Genomic DNA, 20,348 nt, shown 5'->3' on the forward strand with positions numbered 1-20,348 from the left:
AAACATCTTGTTTCATTTTGCACATATATATATATATATATATATATATATATATATATATATATATATATATATATATATATATATATATATATGCCAAATGGATTGTCTGATCTTTTTAATATACAATTAATGACAGAACTACGACCCAGTTCTCTTTGTTGTAGTCAAAAACCGAATAAGAGGAATGTTAATTTGTTTTCATTTCGTTTCATATTTACTAAATTAGGAAAATAAAATCCCTGGAATTGAGAAACGAAAAATGACCAATTTCTTAATTTTCCTAAAATTAGGCACGTAATTATGCGTGTCGTAAAGCTATTGTGGCTTTAGGGGGCGCTATTTCTTTGGTACACATTTGCCCTCCAGCTATGCCAACAAATAGGGCAAGTGTGCTTCAATGAGTTAAATGCAGAGCACAGCTACTGCATTAGGTACAGAAACAGATGGAAACACATGTTAATATTCATTTGGATTCAAGTATAATTGAAAGGGCTGTCTTTGCAGATTCTCCCACATTGACACAGTTGTCACCGAGCGATACGTCAATTCGTTGAGGTTGATCAACATACAGTACATCACATCTCAAAGAGAAAAGGAGACACTGAAATGACAGAGATTGCTATATTCATTCCAACCATACCAATTTCTGCCTCTGCTTATGCTCACTCTACAGTAACTGATGTCAAAGGTCATAAGTACTATTATTCTGGTTCTTCACTACTTACCCCAGACGCATCAGTTGAAACCGGCTACAGATTATCACTTATTCTGGTGGCTATCAAAAAATATGACCACATCCTTAAAAAGTTCATCGACACTCCTCTCTCTAAAGCAAACTTAACATGCTCCACTCCTCATATAAACGTGAATTCCACATCTCAGGTTAGTAGTTAATAATGATTTCCTCTTTACACGTTGACCACAACCTTGTTACATTCATTAGCAAACACTTTGCTCTGTTTATCATAATCATAATCTCATTTACGCAAACTTAAAATGGCATTCCATTGACATGTGCCATTTCTCTTTGCAAGTAAAAGCGTACATGTAAAGTCATAAAATATAATGATCGCAAAGGGTCATTTTTACATTTCTCTGAGCCACTGATTTTATGATAATATTTCATTATAATATTATATATTTAAATATGAAACCAAACTTTATGAACACATAAAAGAAAAAAACAAGCACGTATTTCAATGTCATATATTGTGTTTTATGACGTGTTCTGTTTTCCTTTACTTGTTTCTGATGTAAAAATAATTACCAAAATATTTATAAAATCTAAAGACGGACAAGGACGTGTTGTTATCACAGTTTGGGCTGCGACGGAATAAACATTTGATGTATTTAATATGTACCTAAATAAATATCAGTACGGAGAAACCAATCAAATGTTTGTAGCCGCTGTCCACCGACCGTTTCTACTGTTAAATGCTAGCCGGTTTTTTAACGTTGGATGCGCCCTATTTTACACCCGGCGAGGAGAGAGTCGCTCCGGGCAGGTGGAGTTTGCCCTGAATTTCCGTCACCCTATCAACACAGACGTAACATGCGTTGCTAAGAGCGCACGACCGCATAAACTATACTGTTGATGTGAACATAAGGAAACTGAATCGATTATAGATGTGGAGATGCCAAGATGAACCGGTTGTAGTGGTGAATAAAGTAATGAAATAAGTCAGTTAATCAGTTGGTAATCTGTAGATACATTTCAGACTCAGCATTAACCAGCAAGTGAGCTCAGTTAGTCACATAATGACCACTTCTACTCTCTCTACGACATTCTCATACTACTCTCCAATGTTGCATTATTTGCTGTTATTTCAGCTTTTAACTTTATGTTCTTTCTCTTTTCTCTTCATGGATGCTACACCTGGCCTGGCTCTGTATCTACCTGAGACACCTTCCTGGAAGGGGGCATCGTCCAAGCTTCTGCTGCCAACAACTTAATGCTCATCTTCTACCGATGATACACTTGGCCATGTCATTCAGTATTTAACCCTATTTTTCTCCTAGACATAGCTACTGACTGAGCTTCTACTGTGACTAATTATATCATACTCTATGCTTGAAAACTGGCTCAGAGTTGATCTGTTTTTTCCTACTATATGAAACCACTAAAAGAACTACAATGATTGAAAATATAGCTCGCTCTGACGCCTCTTGTCGGGGGATGTGCGTTGCCGCTCATCTCTTTCACCCAGGTTATTCGCCGGCTAGCTTGTAAGGAACAGACCTAGGAATTCAACATGACCCGGAGGAGAAGCACAGCGGCCATTTTGCTCGGAAGGGGGGCCTCGGCTTAAACACGTGAGAAAGAGAATCCTGAAGGTGCCGAAAAAGTCTAGTATCTCAGTTTCTAAAGCTGTATCGTTCATGTGCAAACCGACAGAGGAGTAGGAAACCACCGCCATGCCCTCAGTGACTCTGCCGCCGAAGGAGAATGCTCTCTTCAAAAGGATTCTGGTAGGCAGTTGGCGTTAGCTTGTTGCAGTTCTAAGCAGTGGCCCGTTGTAGCACAGAGCAGGTAGCTAACACACAGCAGAAGCTTAGTAATTCTAAAGTCCCTGTTATTAACCAGCAGCTGTGACACAGCAGGAAAGAAACAGCACCGCTGGATGGGTATTCTGGGATGCTACAGATGTCTGTTGACCTGTTAATACAGCCGAAGAGTATCAATGACTTAACTGGTTGACACATGACAGCCATGTCTAAGTTGAAGAGGAAAGCCTCTGCAGTTTATCCGCCTACAGCTGGACGTTTAACTGTGTGACGGGGGGGGGAGTGAGGTCAGAAAGCCTCAGTGTGTGTAGTTCAAGTACAACCTGAGACAGTTTTCCTTGTCAACTTTGGATGACCAGTTTAAAATTAAATTCAAAATATTCAGCTGTTGGCTGTAGCTCAATGTCACCGTTGATCCAGATATGGGTAGAAACTGACAATTTCTGTAGGTCCCCTGGAGGAGCTGGAGGAAGAATGCTGGAGCCCGGTTTAACTCTACTGAACTGTGATGCTTGTGCTTGTTCTCCTTCCAGAGATGTTACGAACACAAACAGTACAGAAATGGCCTGAAGTTCTGCAAACAGATCCTGAGCAACCCTAAATTTGCAGAGCATGGAGGTAAGAGAGACCCTGAGATTCTCTAAAAACTGTTAGCATTTCCAGAGCCATGTTCTATGACAGGTGTTGAAAACTTAAATGATAAAACACACTAATTTTGTTGTACCCTTCAGCCTTCCTGTTATCTGATGAAAGTACCTCTCACTCTGGCAGCCTAAATAAACCAGACACGTCTTTGGAAAATCCAGTTTCCTTTTGAATAGCTTCTTACATGTCTTTGCTTCCTCTCAGTTAATTTTAAGCTCCACACTGAGACTCAAGAGGAATCTTTTTTCACTCAGTAACAGCGTTCACACCGAGGAAGGTTGTTGTTGTTAGCAGTCAGGCCCACTCGAGCTGAAAATGGCCTCATTCTGGTCACTAGCAGATGTTTTGGGGGATCACTGACTGTATCACATAGCTTACTTATCCAAGTCAAACCTGTAACACTACAGGACACTACATTAGGAACAGGTTCTGTTTAAATGCAGATTGTGATCGGCAGAACTTGCTGCATTTGCAAAATAAAAAACGCAAATTTTAGTTTTTTTTTGTTTTTATCCTTCAGGACTACTGCAGGATGGGTCCATTTCTGAAAGCAAGACAAGTATTCTGCTTAGAACGTCATACCTGGGGAGCATATCTCAGCCCAACAGAACTCCGTCATTGGGCCGTCTGTGTCCATGAAGCTAATATATAAACGGATAGATTTAGCTGATGTCGTCAGTGAGGCTAACTACTTCATGCTTGAGGATGCATGAGCTTTACTGACCCTTTTAAGTTGCTCCCAAGCATCAGTGTTGTAACGTTAGCTTGTAGAGTTGTCACAGCTAGCATGTAGCCTCCTTCAGCATTTCGGTTTTTTCCTGTTAGTCTGCCTTACAGGGAAAGTTTTCTGAAAAACGCGTTTGTTTGCCTTGTCAGGCTAAAGAGGCCAGCACATGTTTTTTGTTGGCAGAGTTTAAACTTCCAGCAGCTCATTGTTTTGGTCAGGTGAGGCTGCAGGGAGGGGAGGGGTGAATGTCTCTGTTGTTGCAGCATTGCTGCTGGAAAAGTGCCACAATTTGGGCAAATGAGAATGGATCAGTTTGTATCAATTTTGATGCAAATGAGGATCAGCATTTTCCTTACCATTATCCATGGGGGTCGCCCCACCAACAACACTGCCTGCCCTCCCAAGAGGATCACAGTATGTAGTAATAGTATGTTTTCACAGTTATAAGATCACATTGTGAGTGATTTCTGTCCCTGCATCGTCGCTATTCTGTTTTCTATGGCCAAACTTGATGAAAGCCGGATGAAAACACACTCCTCATACTCTGTGTCACCAACGCTGACAAGCTGAGGTTTGTGCGCTTGCATGCAGGTGAACAGGTGTTCTTTCTATCTGTCTGTCTGTCTGTGTGTGTGTGTATGTATGTGTATATATAACCCCCCAGACCTAACTATTAGGGAAAACAGTCATTTTTTTGGTATTGATTATTTTGACAACCCTAGCAAGAGCACATGTTGTGTCCTCAGTGAGACTAGCTGACATACATCAGACTTCCTCTGTCATCAGTCTGCTTTATTAGTGCTAAGATAAATATGATGAAGGCACTGCTTTTTATTGACACAGAGGCTACTGGATGTATCTGTGTTGTGTTTGAGTTCTCTCAATGGTGCTTGGAGCACTGACTGGGCCAGACATATGAACTGCCGTAGTCATGGCAACAGACTGATACAGCGGTAGTTGATTTAGTCTCTCATCAGCTATTCACAGGGATCCAGCACATTACTGGAGAACTCAGTCAGCAGTTCTGTTGAAACATTCCTTCTGTACTGAGCTGCATGTGTTAGACTGAGCCAAATGAATGAAGGGAGCACAATCTAAAAGGAAGGTCTTTCTGTGTTCAAATTAAACTCATGTCACATCAGGTCAGTTTATCAGTGGCAACTTGAAGCATGGCTGGACTCCCCAAAGAAAGTGTTACCTTGCCATGTGCAGGTATAGCTGAGGGCTTGTAGGCAGGTTTATCCAGCTGTTGTCAAGGTAATAATAAATGTCGTCTGCTTGTTATTACAGTAACTGAGCAGAAATTAGTTCTAGAGCTGGGTCTGACAGATTCCTTTCCTGCTTTAACAAATCCCATTTAACTGAGTTCTGTGACCAAAATGAATGCTTCATTCATAAAGTTAGGGACATTTCTTCCCCCATACCTTTCACATTAAGTCTAACTCCCCTAAAAGTCCTCCTCCTGCCACTGGTTCATTTTGTTCTTCAGAGACGTTGGCCATGAAGGGTTTAACCCTCAACTGCCTGGGCAAGAAGGAGGAGGCCTACGAGCTGGTGAGACGAGGTCTACGGAACGACCTGAAGAGCCACGTCTGTATCCTTCAGGCTGCTCTGCACAGTTCCCAGGCTGCCTCACCCATCTGCCTTTTCTAATATTACTGCAATTCACCGTGGTTTGTATCTATCATTAACAGTTGTCTTCCTGAACTCAGACATTTGCTTTTAGGCTGGCATGTATACGGTTTGCTGCAGCGTTCCGATAAGAAATACGATGAGGCCATCAAGTGTTACCGCAACGCTCTGAAATGGGACAAGGACAACCTGCAGATCCTGAGAGACCTATCCCTCCTACAGATCCAGATGAGGGACCTGGAAGGCTACAGGGTGAGAGACCCCCACAGACCAGCCTACTTTGTATCGTAAACCTGTGCTTACAGGCAGCTAGTGGGCTAGGAGCTGATGGCATCATATAGACAAGCTGTCTCCAGGGTTTCTTTATAAACACATCAGCAGTGGAGAATGTGTCTTTAGTCTACTTCTGACTGATTATGGGCAGCTGCTGACATGCTCTCTGTGGATCCAAGATTCTGCTGCATGAGGATCTCACCCATAAAAACAGTCATTAAATGGAAGGATAGGAAAACTGTCCGTCTTCAGCTAGTTAAGAATCCAGTAGTGATGACAGACTGTGGTGGGTTAGACAAGCCAACAGAAGCAGAACTGTGATGTTCCCCTGCGTCTCTCCAGGAGACCCGGTACCAGCTGCTGCAGCTCCGTCCGGCCCAGCGAGCCTCATGGATCGGATACGCTGTTGCTTATCACCTGTTAGAAGACTTTGAGATGGCGGCCAAGATCGTTGAGGAGTTCCGGAAAACACAACAGGTATGCTATCAATAATTAGGATGGTAAATGATCATGTCCATCTTTAAATAATTACATCAGTCAATCATTTGGGACCAAAACAGGATGAAATGACCTCAGATTATCCACTGTTATCTAGCTGGGGAACTTTTTGCTCCTAGTATCTTGGAAATATGATTGGAATGAATAATACTGGACAAAGTTTTAGTTTGGAAATTTGAACCAGTCCTCACTTGTAAATTTGATCTAAGCTTGTTTATTATGCTCTATACTATCAGTGTTTTCCCTGTCGTTATATTGGAGCGCCCTGGTAACGTAGACCACAACAGAAGTCATTTAATGTTGAATTTCTTATATGAAACAGGTCTACATTGTCCTTTTTATGGAAAAAACAAAATGACCTTGTTTCCACAACATTGTGTCATATTGTGTTCTCTCTATTACTCATGCTGGCGTTCCGCCCCGACGCACAGACACTCCCAACCTGGGCGCGAACGCATAGGTGAACACAGTCCCGCCGGTAGTCACAGGCCACGCAGGAAAACATGTTGCAACCACCTGCTGAACAAGCTAAAATATCTGTTTTAAACAACGCCAGAGTTGGGACAGGTGTTGACCTGGATTGGCTGTCAGAGGGAAATACTTCCCCTGGCTGTACAAGAGTGAACTTGTTAAGTGTATGTGTAAATACATATATAACAGATGGAGAGAAACAGACAGAGATGGCTAACGAAGACAAAGCTGGACACTGTAGAAAACTTAGAGATGTTTAAATTGTGGTTATAGCGCTATTTCTGCTAGCTGTTACATTATGCTGTGTCTATATTAATAAATGCAATCGATTGTTCTATTGCTGCTATGAAAAGTGTTTGTGTTGGTTAGTGTGTTAGGGGACACACTGACTGTTTCGCAAGAAGTATTCACTCACACACATGAACTGGAGCGACATCCCATTCCTAATCCAACTTCAACTCTTTGGGTGAGGCTTTCTACAAGTTTAGGAGGATTTCTGGGAATCATTCTTCTATAAACCTATTTGTGAGGTCAGACACTGATGTTGGCCGACAAACATCAGCCTCCACTGTAATTCATTCCTAACAGCCGTGTCCACTAGTGCTATGAATGGCCGGAGGAAACTCGTCCTCACGGGTTTATGACTCAGATGTCTTACAAAAGAAGCTGCTGCCTCTCTTTAGCTTTTATACTTCCTCTCTACTTAACATCAGGTGAAGATTTCAACAACAGTTAACAGTCAAACATGTGGTCAGATATCTGGTCCAAGTTCTAAAATCTGTAGAAATGATCCCAGTCCAACTTTCTAGCCATAAACAATGACCAGGAGGTTCAGTACAGGCTGAAATAACTTGCTCTGTTGTTTTGTGTGTACTTGTGTTCAGACATCTCCAGACAAGGTGGACTATGAGTACAGTGAACTGCTGCTGTATCAGAACCAGATTCTGAGGGAGGCTGGCCTGCACAAGGAGGCACTGGACCACCTGAATAACTATGAGAAACAGATGTGTGACAAACTGGCTGTGGAGGAGACCAGAGGTAAACACACAGAGAAACTGCTCACAGCTGCTTGGTCAAACATCCTGGAATCTGCAGCTGCTGTTAAAACTCTGGCAGTTCTTTCAACCTTCTTAGTTGTCCATCTATGGAGGCTACTGGCACTCAGATGCTTTGAAGATTCTGACTTAACTGACAGCTATGCAGTCTGAAGATCTGTATGTTTCTAGGAGAGCTGCTATTGAAGCTGGAGAGGCCAGAGAAAGCTTCAGAGATCTACAGAAGACTTCTGGAGAGGAACCCAGAGAACTGGGCCTACTACCAGGGCCTGGAAAAAGCCTTAAAACCAGGTGCCTACACCATAAGAATAAATGCACCCTTCAGTTCTCTGGATACTCCATTAGGTCACTTTAATACACCATCCTATGCTGTGTACTAGCGATGCATGATCAGAATTATGTGGCCCAGTTTTATTCTTTGATCTTTGTAATGCGTTGACCTGCCAGTACAGATTTTAGCCACTAACTGCTGTTAAATATCTGTTAAACTGGTGTTTGTTCTGTCTCTGGTTGATTATTGTAGACAGTTTAGCTCCTTACCTAAACTCTGACATGTCCAGAAGGCTGCCAACATTTTCATAACTGAATGAACTGCAGTTCCTCTAGAAAGCACAGTTTCTGTTTACATGGCATCTTACGTCTTCATGCTGCTGTGATCTTATTTTAAACTCCTCTGCGATACTGACAATAGCTAAGGTTGAATCTTCGTCCTTCACAAATGTTTCCTATTTTATTTTAAAACCTGACTCCTAAATCCAACCATCTCACCCACTGGGACAGGGAGGGGGGTGTGTGTGTGTTTATCTTTAACATTGAACGTTCACAGTGAAGATTCCTCGTTTTTATGAAGTCATCTTCATTCTTTCTTTCTCTGTGGTAGCTATCAAATGTTAGGACAAACCTTCTTAGTTTGTTTCTTGCCTTGTATGAAATCCAGGACTAACTGATGCACTTTAATGTTCCACAGACCAAAGTGATTTAATGGTTTGGCATTAAGTGTGTGTGTGTGTGTCTCCAGGCAGTATAGAGGAGCATCATAAGATCTACGAGGAATCCTGGGTGACGTTTCCTAGAGGTCTGGTTCCTCGAAGGCTGCCCCTGAGTTTCCTCACAGGTAAACACAGAACACCCTGCAGCTCCAGCAGGGACAGCAGCCACTGTTCCTTTTATTGCACCTGAGTATGTAGGGAACACCTGTCAGTGAATTTCATTACCACACTTGCTGGGATCAGCATGGCTGCAGCAGCTCCACCTGCAGGCCAGGATCAACATCAGGAACTATAGAGGTAGAGAACGACCAGGTGGAGCACAGGAGAAGGATCTGGTGGTTTAGTTGTTATGAATCAGTTAAGCTGTAAAGGAAAAATGATTGTAGTATTTATGGCTGGTGACCGCATATTGCTGTTCCAGTCTCATGTTCCGGTCACTTTGCTGTTTGTTGTTCTGGTCAGGGGAGAAGTTTCAGGAATGTCTAGACACTTACCTGAGGATGAACTTCACTAAAGGCTGCCCTCCTGTTTTCACCACTCTCAAATCTTTGTACACAGATAAAGAAAAGGTGAGCAGCTTGTCCTTCCTGAGGAAGACTTCTGCAGTAAAGTTCTTGTCTGTGCATTTTGGGACCTGCTGACTGTTTTTTTTTTTGCATGCAGGTTATGATTATAGAAGAATTAGTACTTGGCTATGAAAGCTGTTTAAAAGGCAGTCGAATGTTTAGTGAAAACGGTAAGTGTTGCTTCCTGTTTAATATCCTGATTGATCCTTCTGGTTGAGTTTGAGCTGTTTTTAAGTCCATGAGTTGTGTGTTACCTGTGTGTGCAGATGATGGGAAGGAGGAGCCCCCGACCACCCTCCTCTGGGTACAGTACTTCCTGGCACAGCACTTTGATTTCATTGGCCAGCCTTGCCTGGCTTTGGAGTACATCAACACTGCCATCGACAGCACACCAACACTTATCGAGCTCTTCCTGGTTAAGGCCAAGATCTACAAGGTACGATGAAGCCTTTGCAAAGAGACACACAGAGCAGGAAGTCGTGTCTTCCTCTGATCTTCTTGTCTTATCTGCAGCATGCAGGCAACATTAAGGAGGCAGCTCGATGGATGGACGAGGCCCAGGCGCTGGACACTGCTGATCGGTTCATCAACTCCAAGTGTGCCAAGTACATGCTGAAGGCCGGCCTCATAAAGGAGGCAGAAGAGATGTGCTCCAAGTTTACACGGGTAACACACATCCTGGGTTTACATGGAGTAAAGTTAGAACTATAGGAGGAGAAGAGGAAAGGATGTCTGCATGAATATGATGCTAGCAGTTATACATCTGTGTCATGCAGTTTGGAGCCAGATGATGCATAGTTCTATATAGTAGGAAAACACTCATCTGTTGGATTATCTATTATTTGTTGCTTGCTTAAAGCAACAAATAATAGAGCGTCAATAAAAACTGCTATTCCTGTAAAAATCAGGGATGTCCTTGGGGTTCTGATCTTTCTGTTATAGTTTGGTGGTTTTGCTAGCTATCCCCCGACCCCATCCCTCCCCGTGAGATGTGCACCACAGCTTGTTTTTTCCACACATAAAATACTCAATGCACATGATTTTGTTGATCCTTTTGTTTCACCCTTTACCATGAAGCTCGCTGAAACTGCTGCTTTTCCCTCTCTATCTGTCATAGCCTTTCAGCTGATATATGCTCCATTTACAGACGTCTGTCAGACAGAGCTGCACAGAGAGCAGCTGAAACACTACTTGTTAAACTTTATGACGTTTATAACAAAGCTCTGAGCTTGAGAGTGACCAGTTTTTCTGGAAGTGTCTTCACATGATTACCTGAACCCACATTGATATGGTACATAGCAAACTTCCGTCATGTCAAAACAGAGTAAATATGGTAATGTTAGCCCAGTGCTGGGCTATTCTTACAGAATCTCCTGTTGGACCATCATTGGTGATAGAATTAAACAGGACACAATGACACTTCTAATCTAGAATATGTAGTTTTCTATTTTACTCCTCTGTGTTTAAGCTACATGTTTCCAGGCATGTAGAGAGCATTAATGAAGGGTCAGGCTTTCACTCTGTATTCTCAGATACCGGGTCTTAAATGCTGGGTATCAGAGACGATTAGTCCTGATTGAGACATCCCTAGTAATAAGGCTGCACAATAATGAGGACACATATGAATGTTGAGTTTACACATTTTCCAACAAACACTCTACTCTTTTCTTTGTCATGAAACGGTTTCCATCCTTTCCTTAAAGGCTGAATATGTCTTTGACATGCAGTGTATAAGTGTGAGTGAATCACACTAGTCATACATTAGCCCACCAGAAACTATCCCAGCAGTCCTCTGCAGTTGTGACCTTCAGTGTACTGATATTACAACGACCATCACAGTTCAGTATGTTGTACCTGGTAAATACGGCTATCTCCCCACTCAGATCCAGTTTAAGTATCTTACAGTCATTAAAACTAGTTTTAAAGGTTTTTTTCCCCATCCACTTTGCATTTGTAGTTGTCTAAAAGGTTTAAAATGGTGCGATCTGTCTGCCTCGTCTCAGGGAGAATATTTGGGACCGAGGCCTGTTCTCATGGTCCGCTATGGCTGACTACATAAAGACACTGTCCTGAAGCAGTCGAGCTCTTCTGACGGGCTTCAGGTTCACTTTGTCAACTGTTGTGTTATGAATCTTTAATTTTCTCCAGGAAGGGACGTCTGCAGTGGAGAACCTGAATGAAATGCAGTGCATGTGGTTCCAGACAGAGTGTGCTTTAGCCTACAAGGCCATGAACAAGTTTGGTGAGGCCCTGAAGAAGTGCCATGAGATCGAGAGGGTAGGTCTAGTCTCACATTGTTTTTATTGCTAGTGTCCTCTAAAACCACACTGCTTGTATAATTATTGGTGAACCCGACACCGTCAGGGAGCATCGCTGTTGCGTTGCTCCATTTTGGCGGTTTTTTGGGGTTGTTTTTTTTCTAACATTCACATCAAAGTAGTTTCTCTGCACCGACTAAATTAATCGAACACAAAATTGATGCTCTCCTTTCAATCTCCTTCTCTCTTTCAGCATTTTGTAGAGATCACTGATGATCAGTTTGATTTCCACACCTACTGCATGAGGAAGATGACGTTACGCTCCTACGTGGACCTGCTGAAGCTGGAGGACGTCCTGCGACAGCATCCGTTTTACTACAAAGCTGCTCGAACTGCCATCCAGATCTACCTAGCTTTACATGACAAACCACTGACTGATGACAACAAGGAGAGCCAGGCAGACACCGGTCAGTCACTCTTCTCTCCTTGTTTTATTACAGAGCCAGTGCTGCGTGTGGAGGAGGAGAACATCACCGCCTTCTAGGAGCAAAATCAAGATTTACTGGAAATCACCTTTTTACTTGCAACCAAAATCTCTACTGTAGCTGCAAGAGGACAGATAATATTCAGTTTTTATTTATTCAATTCAGTTTTATTTATATAGCGCCAATTTACAACACATGTCGTCTCAAGGTTCTTCACAACAGTCAGGTTCATACATTCAAATTAATCCTAACCATTGAACAGTTCAGTCAGATTCAGTTATTTATTCAAATTGGATAAAAAGTTTTTCTATCTAAGGAAACCCAGCAGATTGCATCCAGTCAGTGACTTGCAGCATTCACTCCTCCCGGATGAACATGTAGAGACAGTGAACAGTCACTGGTGTTGACTTTGCAGCAATCCCTCATACTGAGCATGCATGTAGCGACAGTAGAGAGGAAAAACTCCCTTTTAACAGGAAGAAACCTCCAGCAGAACCAGAACCAGGCTCAGTGTGAGCGGCCATCTGCCACGACTGACTGGGGGTTTGAGAGAACAGAGCAGAGACAGAAAAAGAACCAAGAAGCACTGATCCAGGAGTACTTTCTATAGGAAGGAAAAGTAAATGTTAATGGATGTAGCTCCTTTAGTCGTTTCATCTAGAAAGAAAGAACAGATAAACTCTGAGCCAGTTTTCAAGGTTAGAGTCTGAAAGAGAGCACATAGAGTTAGTCACAGTAATAGCTCAGTCAATCGCCATGTCTAGGAGAGAGAAAGGGTTAAACACTAAAAGACAGGGCTATGTGGATCATTGGTAGAGGGTGAGCATTAAGTTGTTGCCAACAGAAGCTCGGATGATTCCCCTCTCCAGAAAGGTGTCACAGGTAGACACAGAGTCAGGCCAGGTGTAGCTTCTAGGAAGAGAAAAGAGAGAACAAGGTTAAAAGCTGAAATAACAGCAAATAATGCAAAATTGGAGAGTAGTGTGAGAATGTAGCGTAGAGGGTGAAAGTGGTCGTTATGTCCTCCAGCAGCCTAAGCCTATAGCAGCATACAGGTCCTTCTCAAAATATTAGCATATTGTGATAAAGTTCATTATTTTCTATAATGTAATGATGAAAATTTAATATTCATATATTTTAGATTCATTGCACACTAACTGAAATATTTCAGGTCTTTTATTGTCTTAATACGGATGATTTTGGCATACAGCTCATGAAAACCCAAAATTCCTATCTCACAAAATTAGCATATTTCATCCGACCAATAAAAGAAAAGTGTTTTTAATACAAAAAACATCAACCTTCAAATAATCATGTACAGTTATGCACTCAATACTTGGTCGGGAATCCTTTGGCAGAAATGACTGCTTCAATGCGGCGTGGCATGGAGGCAATCAGCCTGTGGCACTGCTGAGGTCTTATGGAGGCCCAGGATGCTTCGATAGCGGCCTTTAGCTCATCCAGAGTGTTGGGTCTTGAGTCTCTCAACGTTCTCTTCACAATATCCCACAGATTCTCTATGGGGTTCAGGTCAGGAGAGTTGGCAGGCCAATTGAGCACAGTGATACCATGGTCAGTAAACCATTTACCAGTGGTTTTGGCACTGTGAGCAGGTGCCAGGTCGTGCTGAAAAATGAAATCTTCATCTTCATAAAGCTTTTCAGCAGATGGAAGCATGAAGTGCTCCAAAATCTCCTGATAGCTAGCTGCATTGACCCTGCCCTTGATAAAACACAGTGGACCAACACCAGCAGCTGACACGGCACCCCAGACCATCACTGACTGTGGGTACTTGACACTGGACTTCTGGCATTTTGGCATTTCCTTCTCCCCAGTCTTCCTCCAGACTCTGGCACCTTGATTTCCGAATGACATGCAGAATTTGCTTTCATCCGAAAAAAGTACTTTGGACCACAGTCCAGTGCTGCTTCTCTGTAGCCCAGGTCTGGGGAATGCGGCACCTGTAGCCCATTTCCTGCACACGCCTGTGCACGGTGGCTCTGGATGTTTCTACTCCAGACTCAGTCCACTGCTTCCGCAGGTCCCCCAAGGTCTGGAATCGGCCCTTCTCCACAATCTTCCTCAGGGTCCGGTCACCTCTTCTCGTTGTGCAGCGTTTTCTGCCACACTTTTTCCTTCCCACAGACTTCCCACTGAGGTGCCTTGATACAGCAATCTGGGAACAGCCTATTCATTCAGAAATTTATTTCTGTGTCTTACCCTCTTGCTTGAGGGTGTCAATAGTGGTCTTCTGGACAGCAGTCAGGTCGGCAGTCTTACCCATGATTGGGGTTTTGAGTGATGAACCAGGCTGGGAGTTTTAAAGGCCTCAGGAATCTTTTGCAGGTGTTTAGAGTTAACTCGTTGATTCAGATGATTAGGTTCATAGCTCGTTTAGAGACCCTTTTAATGATATGCTAATTTTGTGAGATAGGAATTTTGGGTTTTCTTGAGCTGTATGCCAAAATCATCCGTATTAAGACAATAAAAGACCTGAAATATTTCAGTTAGTGTGCAATGAATCTAAAATATATGAATGTTAAATTTTCATCATGACATTATGGAAAATAATGAACTTTATCACAATATACTAATATTTTGAGAAGGACCTGTAACTACAGAGATAGTTTCAGTTCAGATTATTTAGTTAAACGGCGCTTATTCTATTAATATGCATTTATTCATGTGAATTCAAGCCACCTACACCAGTTTCCTACTGTCCACTTCATTGGTCTTCTGAATGTAGGGGGCATGGTGGAATAGACAGAGAGTTGCTGAGGTTCTGATTTTTGGAGGGGTTAGGTTTATTGTTCTTAGTGCTAAAGTTACAAGTGTTATTTAAAGGGGAAATGCTGAAAAATGCAACTTTTTTGCTTTATGCAGAGAATCTAACAGACAAGGAGCTGAAGAAGCTGCGGAACAAACAACGAAGAGCCCAGAAGAAGGCCCAGTTAGAAGAGGAGAAGAAGAATGCAGAGAAGGAGAAACAGCTGAAGAACCAGAAGAAGAAAAAGGAGGATGATGATGAGGAAATTGGAGGGCCAAAGGAGGAGCTAATACCAGATAAACTGGCTAAGGTGTGCTCACAGGTTCTAGTGTTGAAGGCCTCTGGAGTTGGCCTGTAAGGCTGCAGCGGATCTTAAGTTCAAAATAAAAACGTGTTGAATTTGTGTTCCCAGCCGGACAGTCCTCTGGAGGAGGCAGTGAAGTTCCTGATCCCTCTGAAGAACCTAGTGCGCAACAAGATCGAGACTCACCTTTCGGCTTTTGAGATCTACTTCAGGAAAGGTTGGACAACTCATTAGATGGATCAGCCACAGGGGGGCAGTCACTCCTGTTGCCAGTGGCTACCATCAACACTGATGACAAATTTAGATTGGGTAGAAATCCCGACAGATTAGTGGCACAACCCCACAGTGTCTTTGGTATAATGGTGTCCTAGAGAGGTTCATGTTTATGTTTTTCTCCTCTCTGTCTGTCATTTCAAAGTCAGGTTAATGAACCCAGTTTGTTCTTAGATGTTTATTTTACCAGGGTTCTAAAATGTATCTAGTTGCTGCGACTAATCTAGCTTTTAAATCCAAACAAATAACAAATAATTAATTCTGTAATAAATATTTAATAGTTTACTGACCTATACTTGCTAACTCTGAGAAATGAGCCAATCAGTATTCAGGATCCCCAGTTTTGACTTGAGCTAATTCCTAATGATCTTTTAAGAACTATAATATTAGATGTTAAAAGCATTGAAATATTTTTTTCTGGTTGCCCTGCTGTGATTATTGGTTTATTATTTCTATGAGGACACAGGGTGTGGGAGCTGAAAGCTGAGAAGGATAAAACAGACGTTTCCTCTTTGTTCAGCCTCATGTGCTGAAAGTCTGGCTTACTGCAGCCTGAATGAAGGACAAATATTTCCTAGAAAATCCAGTTTCCTTTAAACCTTCTGCTTGCAGCGCTGTGCTTCCTGTGACTGAGTGTAGTCCAGTCATCGTTCAGGAGTTATTAAGCAGAGAATCATCTGATTCTGATCACCAGCTGATTTCATGGTGCATCTCTACTCTATAACTCTGATCATTCGTTTCTCTAGAGAATGCAGAAATGTCCTCTTCCACCACTAATGCTCTTTCATCCTTTGTTCCCCCAGAGAAATACCTGTTGATGTTACAGTCGATAAAGAGGGCCATGGCCATAGAACCCTCTGACCCATGGCTGCATCAGTGTTTGGTACGGTTCTTCAAAAACGGTGAGCAAACCCCTGTGAGGGCTGGGGTCATATCTAGTAGGAACGTGATTGTGTTTGTCTTGTTCAATGGACTAAACACACAGTTCCTCACTAAAGTCATGGTTAAAGGTCAGTGTTTACTGCTTGCAGTGAGTGAAAGTGCCGGCTTGGCCGAGGCAGTGAGGACGGTGTTGAAGCAGGAGATCTCCAGGCTATTTGGAGACAGCAACCCTCAGAGCTTCAACAAGAAGTACCTGAGCCAACACTCCAACTGCATCCCTCACCGACTAGCTGGTATGTAAACCTGAAACAATCTCCACCACACACAAGCATTCAGTGAGTCAGGGCAAGGGCTTCCTGTCAGGAAGGTGACCTCTTCCCTTTGATAGCTACGGTGGTCTGATAGAGCTCAGAACTTAGCAGATCCTTTGGCCTCAGAAGCCACATTAAAAGAAGTTTATTGCTTTAGATTTACACGTTTTTATCTCAGGTACTGTAGAACACAGGAGAACAACAAAATGTGGAGACTTACAACAAGGACCCACATTATTATAATTCAGTTCAATTCAGCTTTATTTATATAGCGCCAATTCACAACACACGTCGTCTCAAGGCTCTTCACAAACGGTCTGGAATGGTGCCGGGTTGTTGGGGAGGTAAGAATAAACTACTGAGTGTTAGTTTGGTCATTTTAGAATGGTTTATGTGAAGGGGAACTAAGTAAAATAATAAACTGATAAAGTTTGTCCATCTAGAGCCCACTGGTGGCCATTGTTAAACTAAAAACCACAAGGACTGGGATACTTCTCTCCCTGACTTCCCCTTACTCCATCTAACAGAGAGGAAGGAAGGCAGAGGTAACAAATAATTGGAGAGTGTTGTTTCCTGTCGCATTGTGTGAAAGGTGGGTAACTTTAAAACGGGCTAAATCAATTCAGTTGAATCATATAGATTTCAAGTCAGGTTCATACATTCCAATTAATCCTAATCATTGAACAGTTCAGTCAGATTCAGTTATTTATTCAAATTGGATAAAAAGTTTTTCTATCTAAGGAAACCCAGCAGATTGCATCCAGTCAGAGACTTGCAGCATTCACTCCTCCTGGATGAGCATGTAGAGACAGTGGAGAGGAAAAACTCCCTTTTAACAGGAAGAAACCTCCAGCAGAACCAGAACCAGGCTCAGTGTGAGCGGCCATCTGCCACGACCGACTGGGGGTTTGAGAGAACAGAGCAGAGACACAAAAAGAACAAAGAAGCACTGATCCAGGAGTCCTTTCTATGGGAAGGAAAAGTAAATGTTAATGGATGTAGCTCGTTTCACCTAGAAAGAAAGAACAGATAAACTCTGAGCCAGTTTTCATGGTTAGAGTCTGAAAAAGAGCACATATAATTAGTTACAGTAGAAGTTCAGTCAGTAGCCATGTCTAGGAGAGAGAAAGGTTAAACACTAAAAGACAGGGCCATGTGGATCATCTGTAGAGGGTGAGCATTAAGTTGTTGCCAACAGAAGCTTGGACGATGCCCCTCTCCAGAAAGGTGTCACATTATAGTTGGTATGATGTGGAGGACATCACTAACCTTGTTCCATCACAGGAAAAATGTAGAGGTTAATGAGACATTGTGACAGTAAAAAAAATAAAGGTGAGATCTAAACCACTAAACCTGGTAAAAACATGGAAAGCTAAGGGCTAACATGTTGGAACAGACAACACAGAGGTCAAGGTGGATGGTGTTAAAGTAGAGAAGAATGGTAAGAACAGAAAGGACTTGTTGGGGCCGTGTTTAGGAGTCGGGTTTGTGAGAGGCAAGGTGGATTCAACTGTCTTCATTCATACTTGAACGATAAATAAGCCTCCAGTCACTAGGTGGAAGCAGTGCTCAAACAAATCAACAGGCTGCCTGTAGCAGAGGAAGAACCGGTGTAAACGGAGCTGATGGAGGAGAGATGAAGAAGTTTAGGGAATAAAAAGAAAAATGGAGGACTTGTCAGTGTCAAGAAATGGGGTAAACATGAAATCAGAAAATGGCGAAGGCCACCCTGCCCTTGGATTCACTGTTAATACGGTGGAAATGAGGAAAGACCCGTTTGTGTTTTGTGTCTAAAAAACACTAGCAGCAGATGGCACGAAGCTAAACAAATGAAGGCGGCTTCTGGAGACTTTACACCCCAGTTATACCAGTAAGTCATTGGACTTGTTTCATCAATCACAAGCTGCTTTTACTAATGCAGTTCATAAACTGAACCTGGAAACGGTTGAAAGCTGTACTAGATTTTATGCGGAGGCAGAGTAAATACTCTCATTCAGTATAAGGGTGTGTAATTACTACGCAGTTGGACGCTGTGTAAATTGGGCGTGGATCATTGTCACATTTTCACAAACCTCAGTTTATTTTATGTAACAAACCAAGACAAAGTAGTGCATAATGTGCATTGGAAAGATTTTCAACATTTTTTAATAAATACCTGAAAAATATGAAGTGCAGATTTATTCAGCTGTATTTACTCCAACACCTGTGTTTAAATGAATGGTCCAGTCAAAGTCCAGACCTAAATCAGGTTAAGAATCTGTGGCAAAACTGCCATGTGCTGTTTTATGTTGGTCTGTCACAAAGATTCAGGCCGTATAATCTGCACTGTTCCTGGAATACCAAATTGTTAAATAAAAATAAAAACCTGTTAAGACACTTGTTTGTGTTTGTAACAGGTGTGAATACTTTACGAGGCAGTGTAGGAACGATGTGACCTGTTTACAGTACGAGCCTGCTGCTGGAGTTTTTTTTTGTTTTTTTTCATTTTCTCTGACTTGTAAAAATGTTCCGTTATGGTTGGGATTGAACTGAATTAGTTCTGGACGCATTGCAGAACTAATGCAGCGTTAACACCGTAACCACCTCTCAGACCGGTGCACCAGGAAGCTGCTGTAAGATGTGTCTCTTTGTGCCTGCAGCTGCTAAGATGATGGCCTACCTGGAACCTTCCTCTGATAAAATGGCCTGTGAGATCGCCACAGCTCTGGATGAGTCTCTGTCTGGAAGAAGCATCCAGGTCTGATGTTTTACCACCAGCAGGTCCCACATACCCATTTTCCCTGATTCAATAAATGCCAGAGGAATTCAGACAAACTGTGTTTATCCCACAGATCTGCTCTGAGGTGTTGGAAGCTTTGAGGAGCGGCCAGCTTGGGGAAGGTCAGCAGAAGGCAGCCGAGGCTTACCGAGCCACCTGCCACAAGATCTACCCTTACTGCTTGGCCTTCATGCCTCCTGGTTATCAAGACAACAGCACTGCAATCAGCACCAACGGTGACCTGTCCGCAGGAGAGCACGATGACCTCGCGCATGAAATGTGAGGAGTGGGGACGCCTTAGTCCACCACCACAGCCGTGTCCTCCCCCTTCAGTCCCATAGCTTGGACTACTGAGTCGCCCCCACATTGCAGTGATCTGCTGGACTAAGCGACCGCAAAGGGAACAGAACCATCTAACTTTTTTAAACAATCCAAATGGCTCTGTCCACAGTTTATGCTAACAGAAAAGAACTGATATATATATACACACACATTGGGAGGCAAAGGATTGTTGGAATCGTGGTCATTGGCCGGCCAAAGTGGCTTCTGTAAACAGTCTAGGTTTTGTATAACTCCTGTGTTTTCATGCCATGTCCTTCTTGTAGGTGCATCTGCTTCTCACGTTTTTAAAAGTAATTTATATATTACGAACTGACAGGAATTAATAAAACAGTTTGAAAACCAAGCAGCACCATTGTGATGGGTGTGGGGGGTAATTATGTGCAGGGGCTGAACATGCACTGTTACATCCCCACCACAAGAGGTCTCAGTCTGCCACAAACATGACCTGGAAGAGGAGAATGGGGAGCTGCAGATGCCTCCTGTGTTAATCTGCAGCAGGTTCTGTCATGGTAAAGCAGTAAGTCATCGTGTTGAAGCAGCCATGCTGTTCATGGAACGCAGGGACCAGTTTCTCTTGGAGGATACTTGGATGAGAAGTCAGCCC

General features: G+C 42.7%; 1 protein-coding gene across 1 annotated transcript; it reads left to right on the forward strand.

Annotated features, from left to right (window-relative positions):
• The first annotated feature begins 2,248 nt into the window (after positions 1-2,248).
• naa15a (N-alpha-acetyltransferase 15, NatA auxiliary subunit a) lies at positions 2,249-20,087 on the forward strand. Its single transcript, XM_047353679.1, has 20 exons — positions 2,249-2,472; positions 3,042-3,126; positions 5,370-5,474; positions 5,607-5,764; positions 6,128-6,262; positions 7,639-7,792; positions 7,981-8,100; positions 8,828-8,923; positions 9,261-9,367; positions 9,462-9,534; positions 9,631-9,800; positions 9,878-10,030; positions 11,513-11,641; positions 11,876-12,089; positions 14,991-15,184; positions 15,287-15,395; positions 16,255-16,353; positions 16,483-16,626; positions 19,284-19,381; positions 19,476-20,087. The coding sequence occupies exons 1-20, from the start codon at positions 2,419-2,421 to the stop codon at positions 19,683-19,685; spliced, it is 2,607 nt and encodes an 868-aa protein (XP_047209635.1). The 5' UTR covers positions 2,249-2,418; the 3' UTR covers positions 19,686-20,087.
• The last annotated feature ends 261 nt before the right edge of the window (positions 20,088-20,348 follow it).

Source organism: Girardinichthys multiradiatus, chromosome 23, assembly GCF_021462225.1.
Source record: "Girardinichthys multiradiatus isolate DD_20200921_A chromosome 23, DD_fGirMul_XY1, whole genome shotgun sequence".
Lineage (NCBI taxonomy): Eukaryota > Metazoa > Chordata > Actinopteri > Cyprinodontiformes > Goodeidae > Girardinichthys > Girardinichthys multiradiatus.

Excerpts from the sequence above, each read along its gene's own strand:
- naa15a (XM_047353679.1), top strand. The coding sequence starts at position 2,419 with ATGCCCTCAGTGACTCTGCCGCCGAAGGAGAATGCTCTCTTCAAAAGG. Across the intron at positions 8,924-9,260 it reads GCCCCTGAGTTTCCTCACAG|GGGAGAAGTTTCAGGAATGT; the intron begins GTAAACACAGAA and ends TGTTCTGGTCAG. Across the intron at positions 16,627-19,283 it reads CATCCCTCACCGACTAGCTG|CTGCTAAGATGATGGCCTAC; the intron begins GTATGTAAACCT and ends TTGTGCCTGCAG.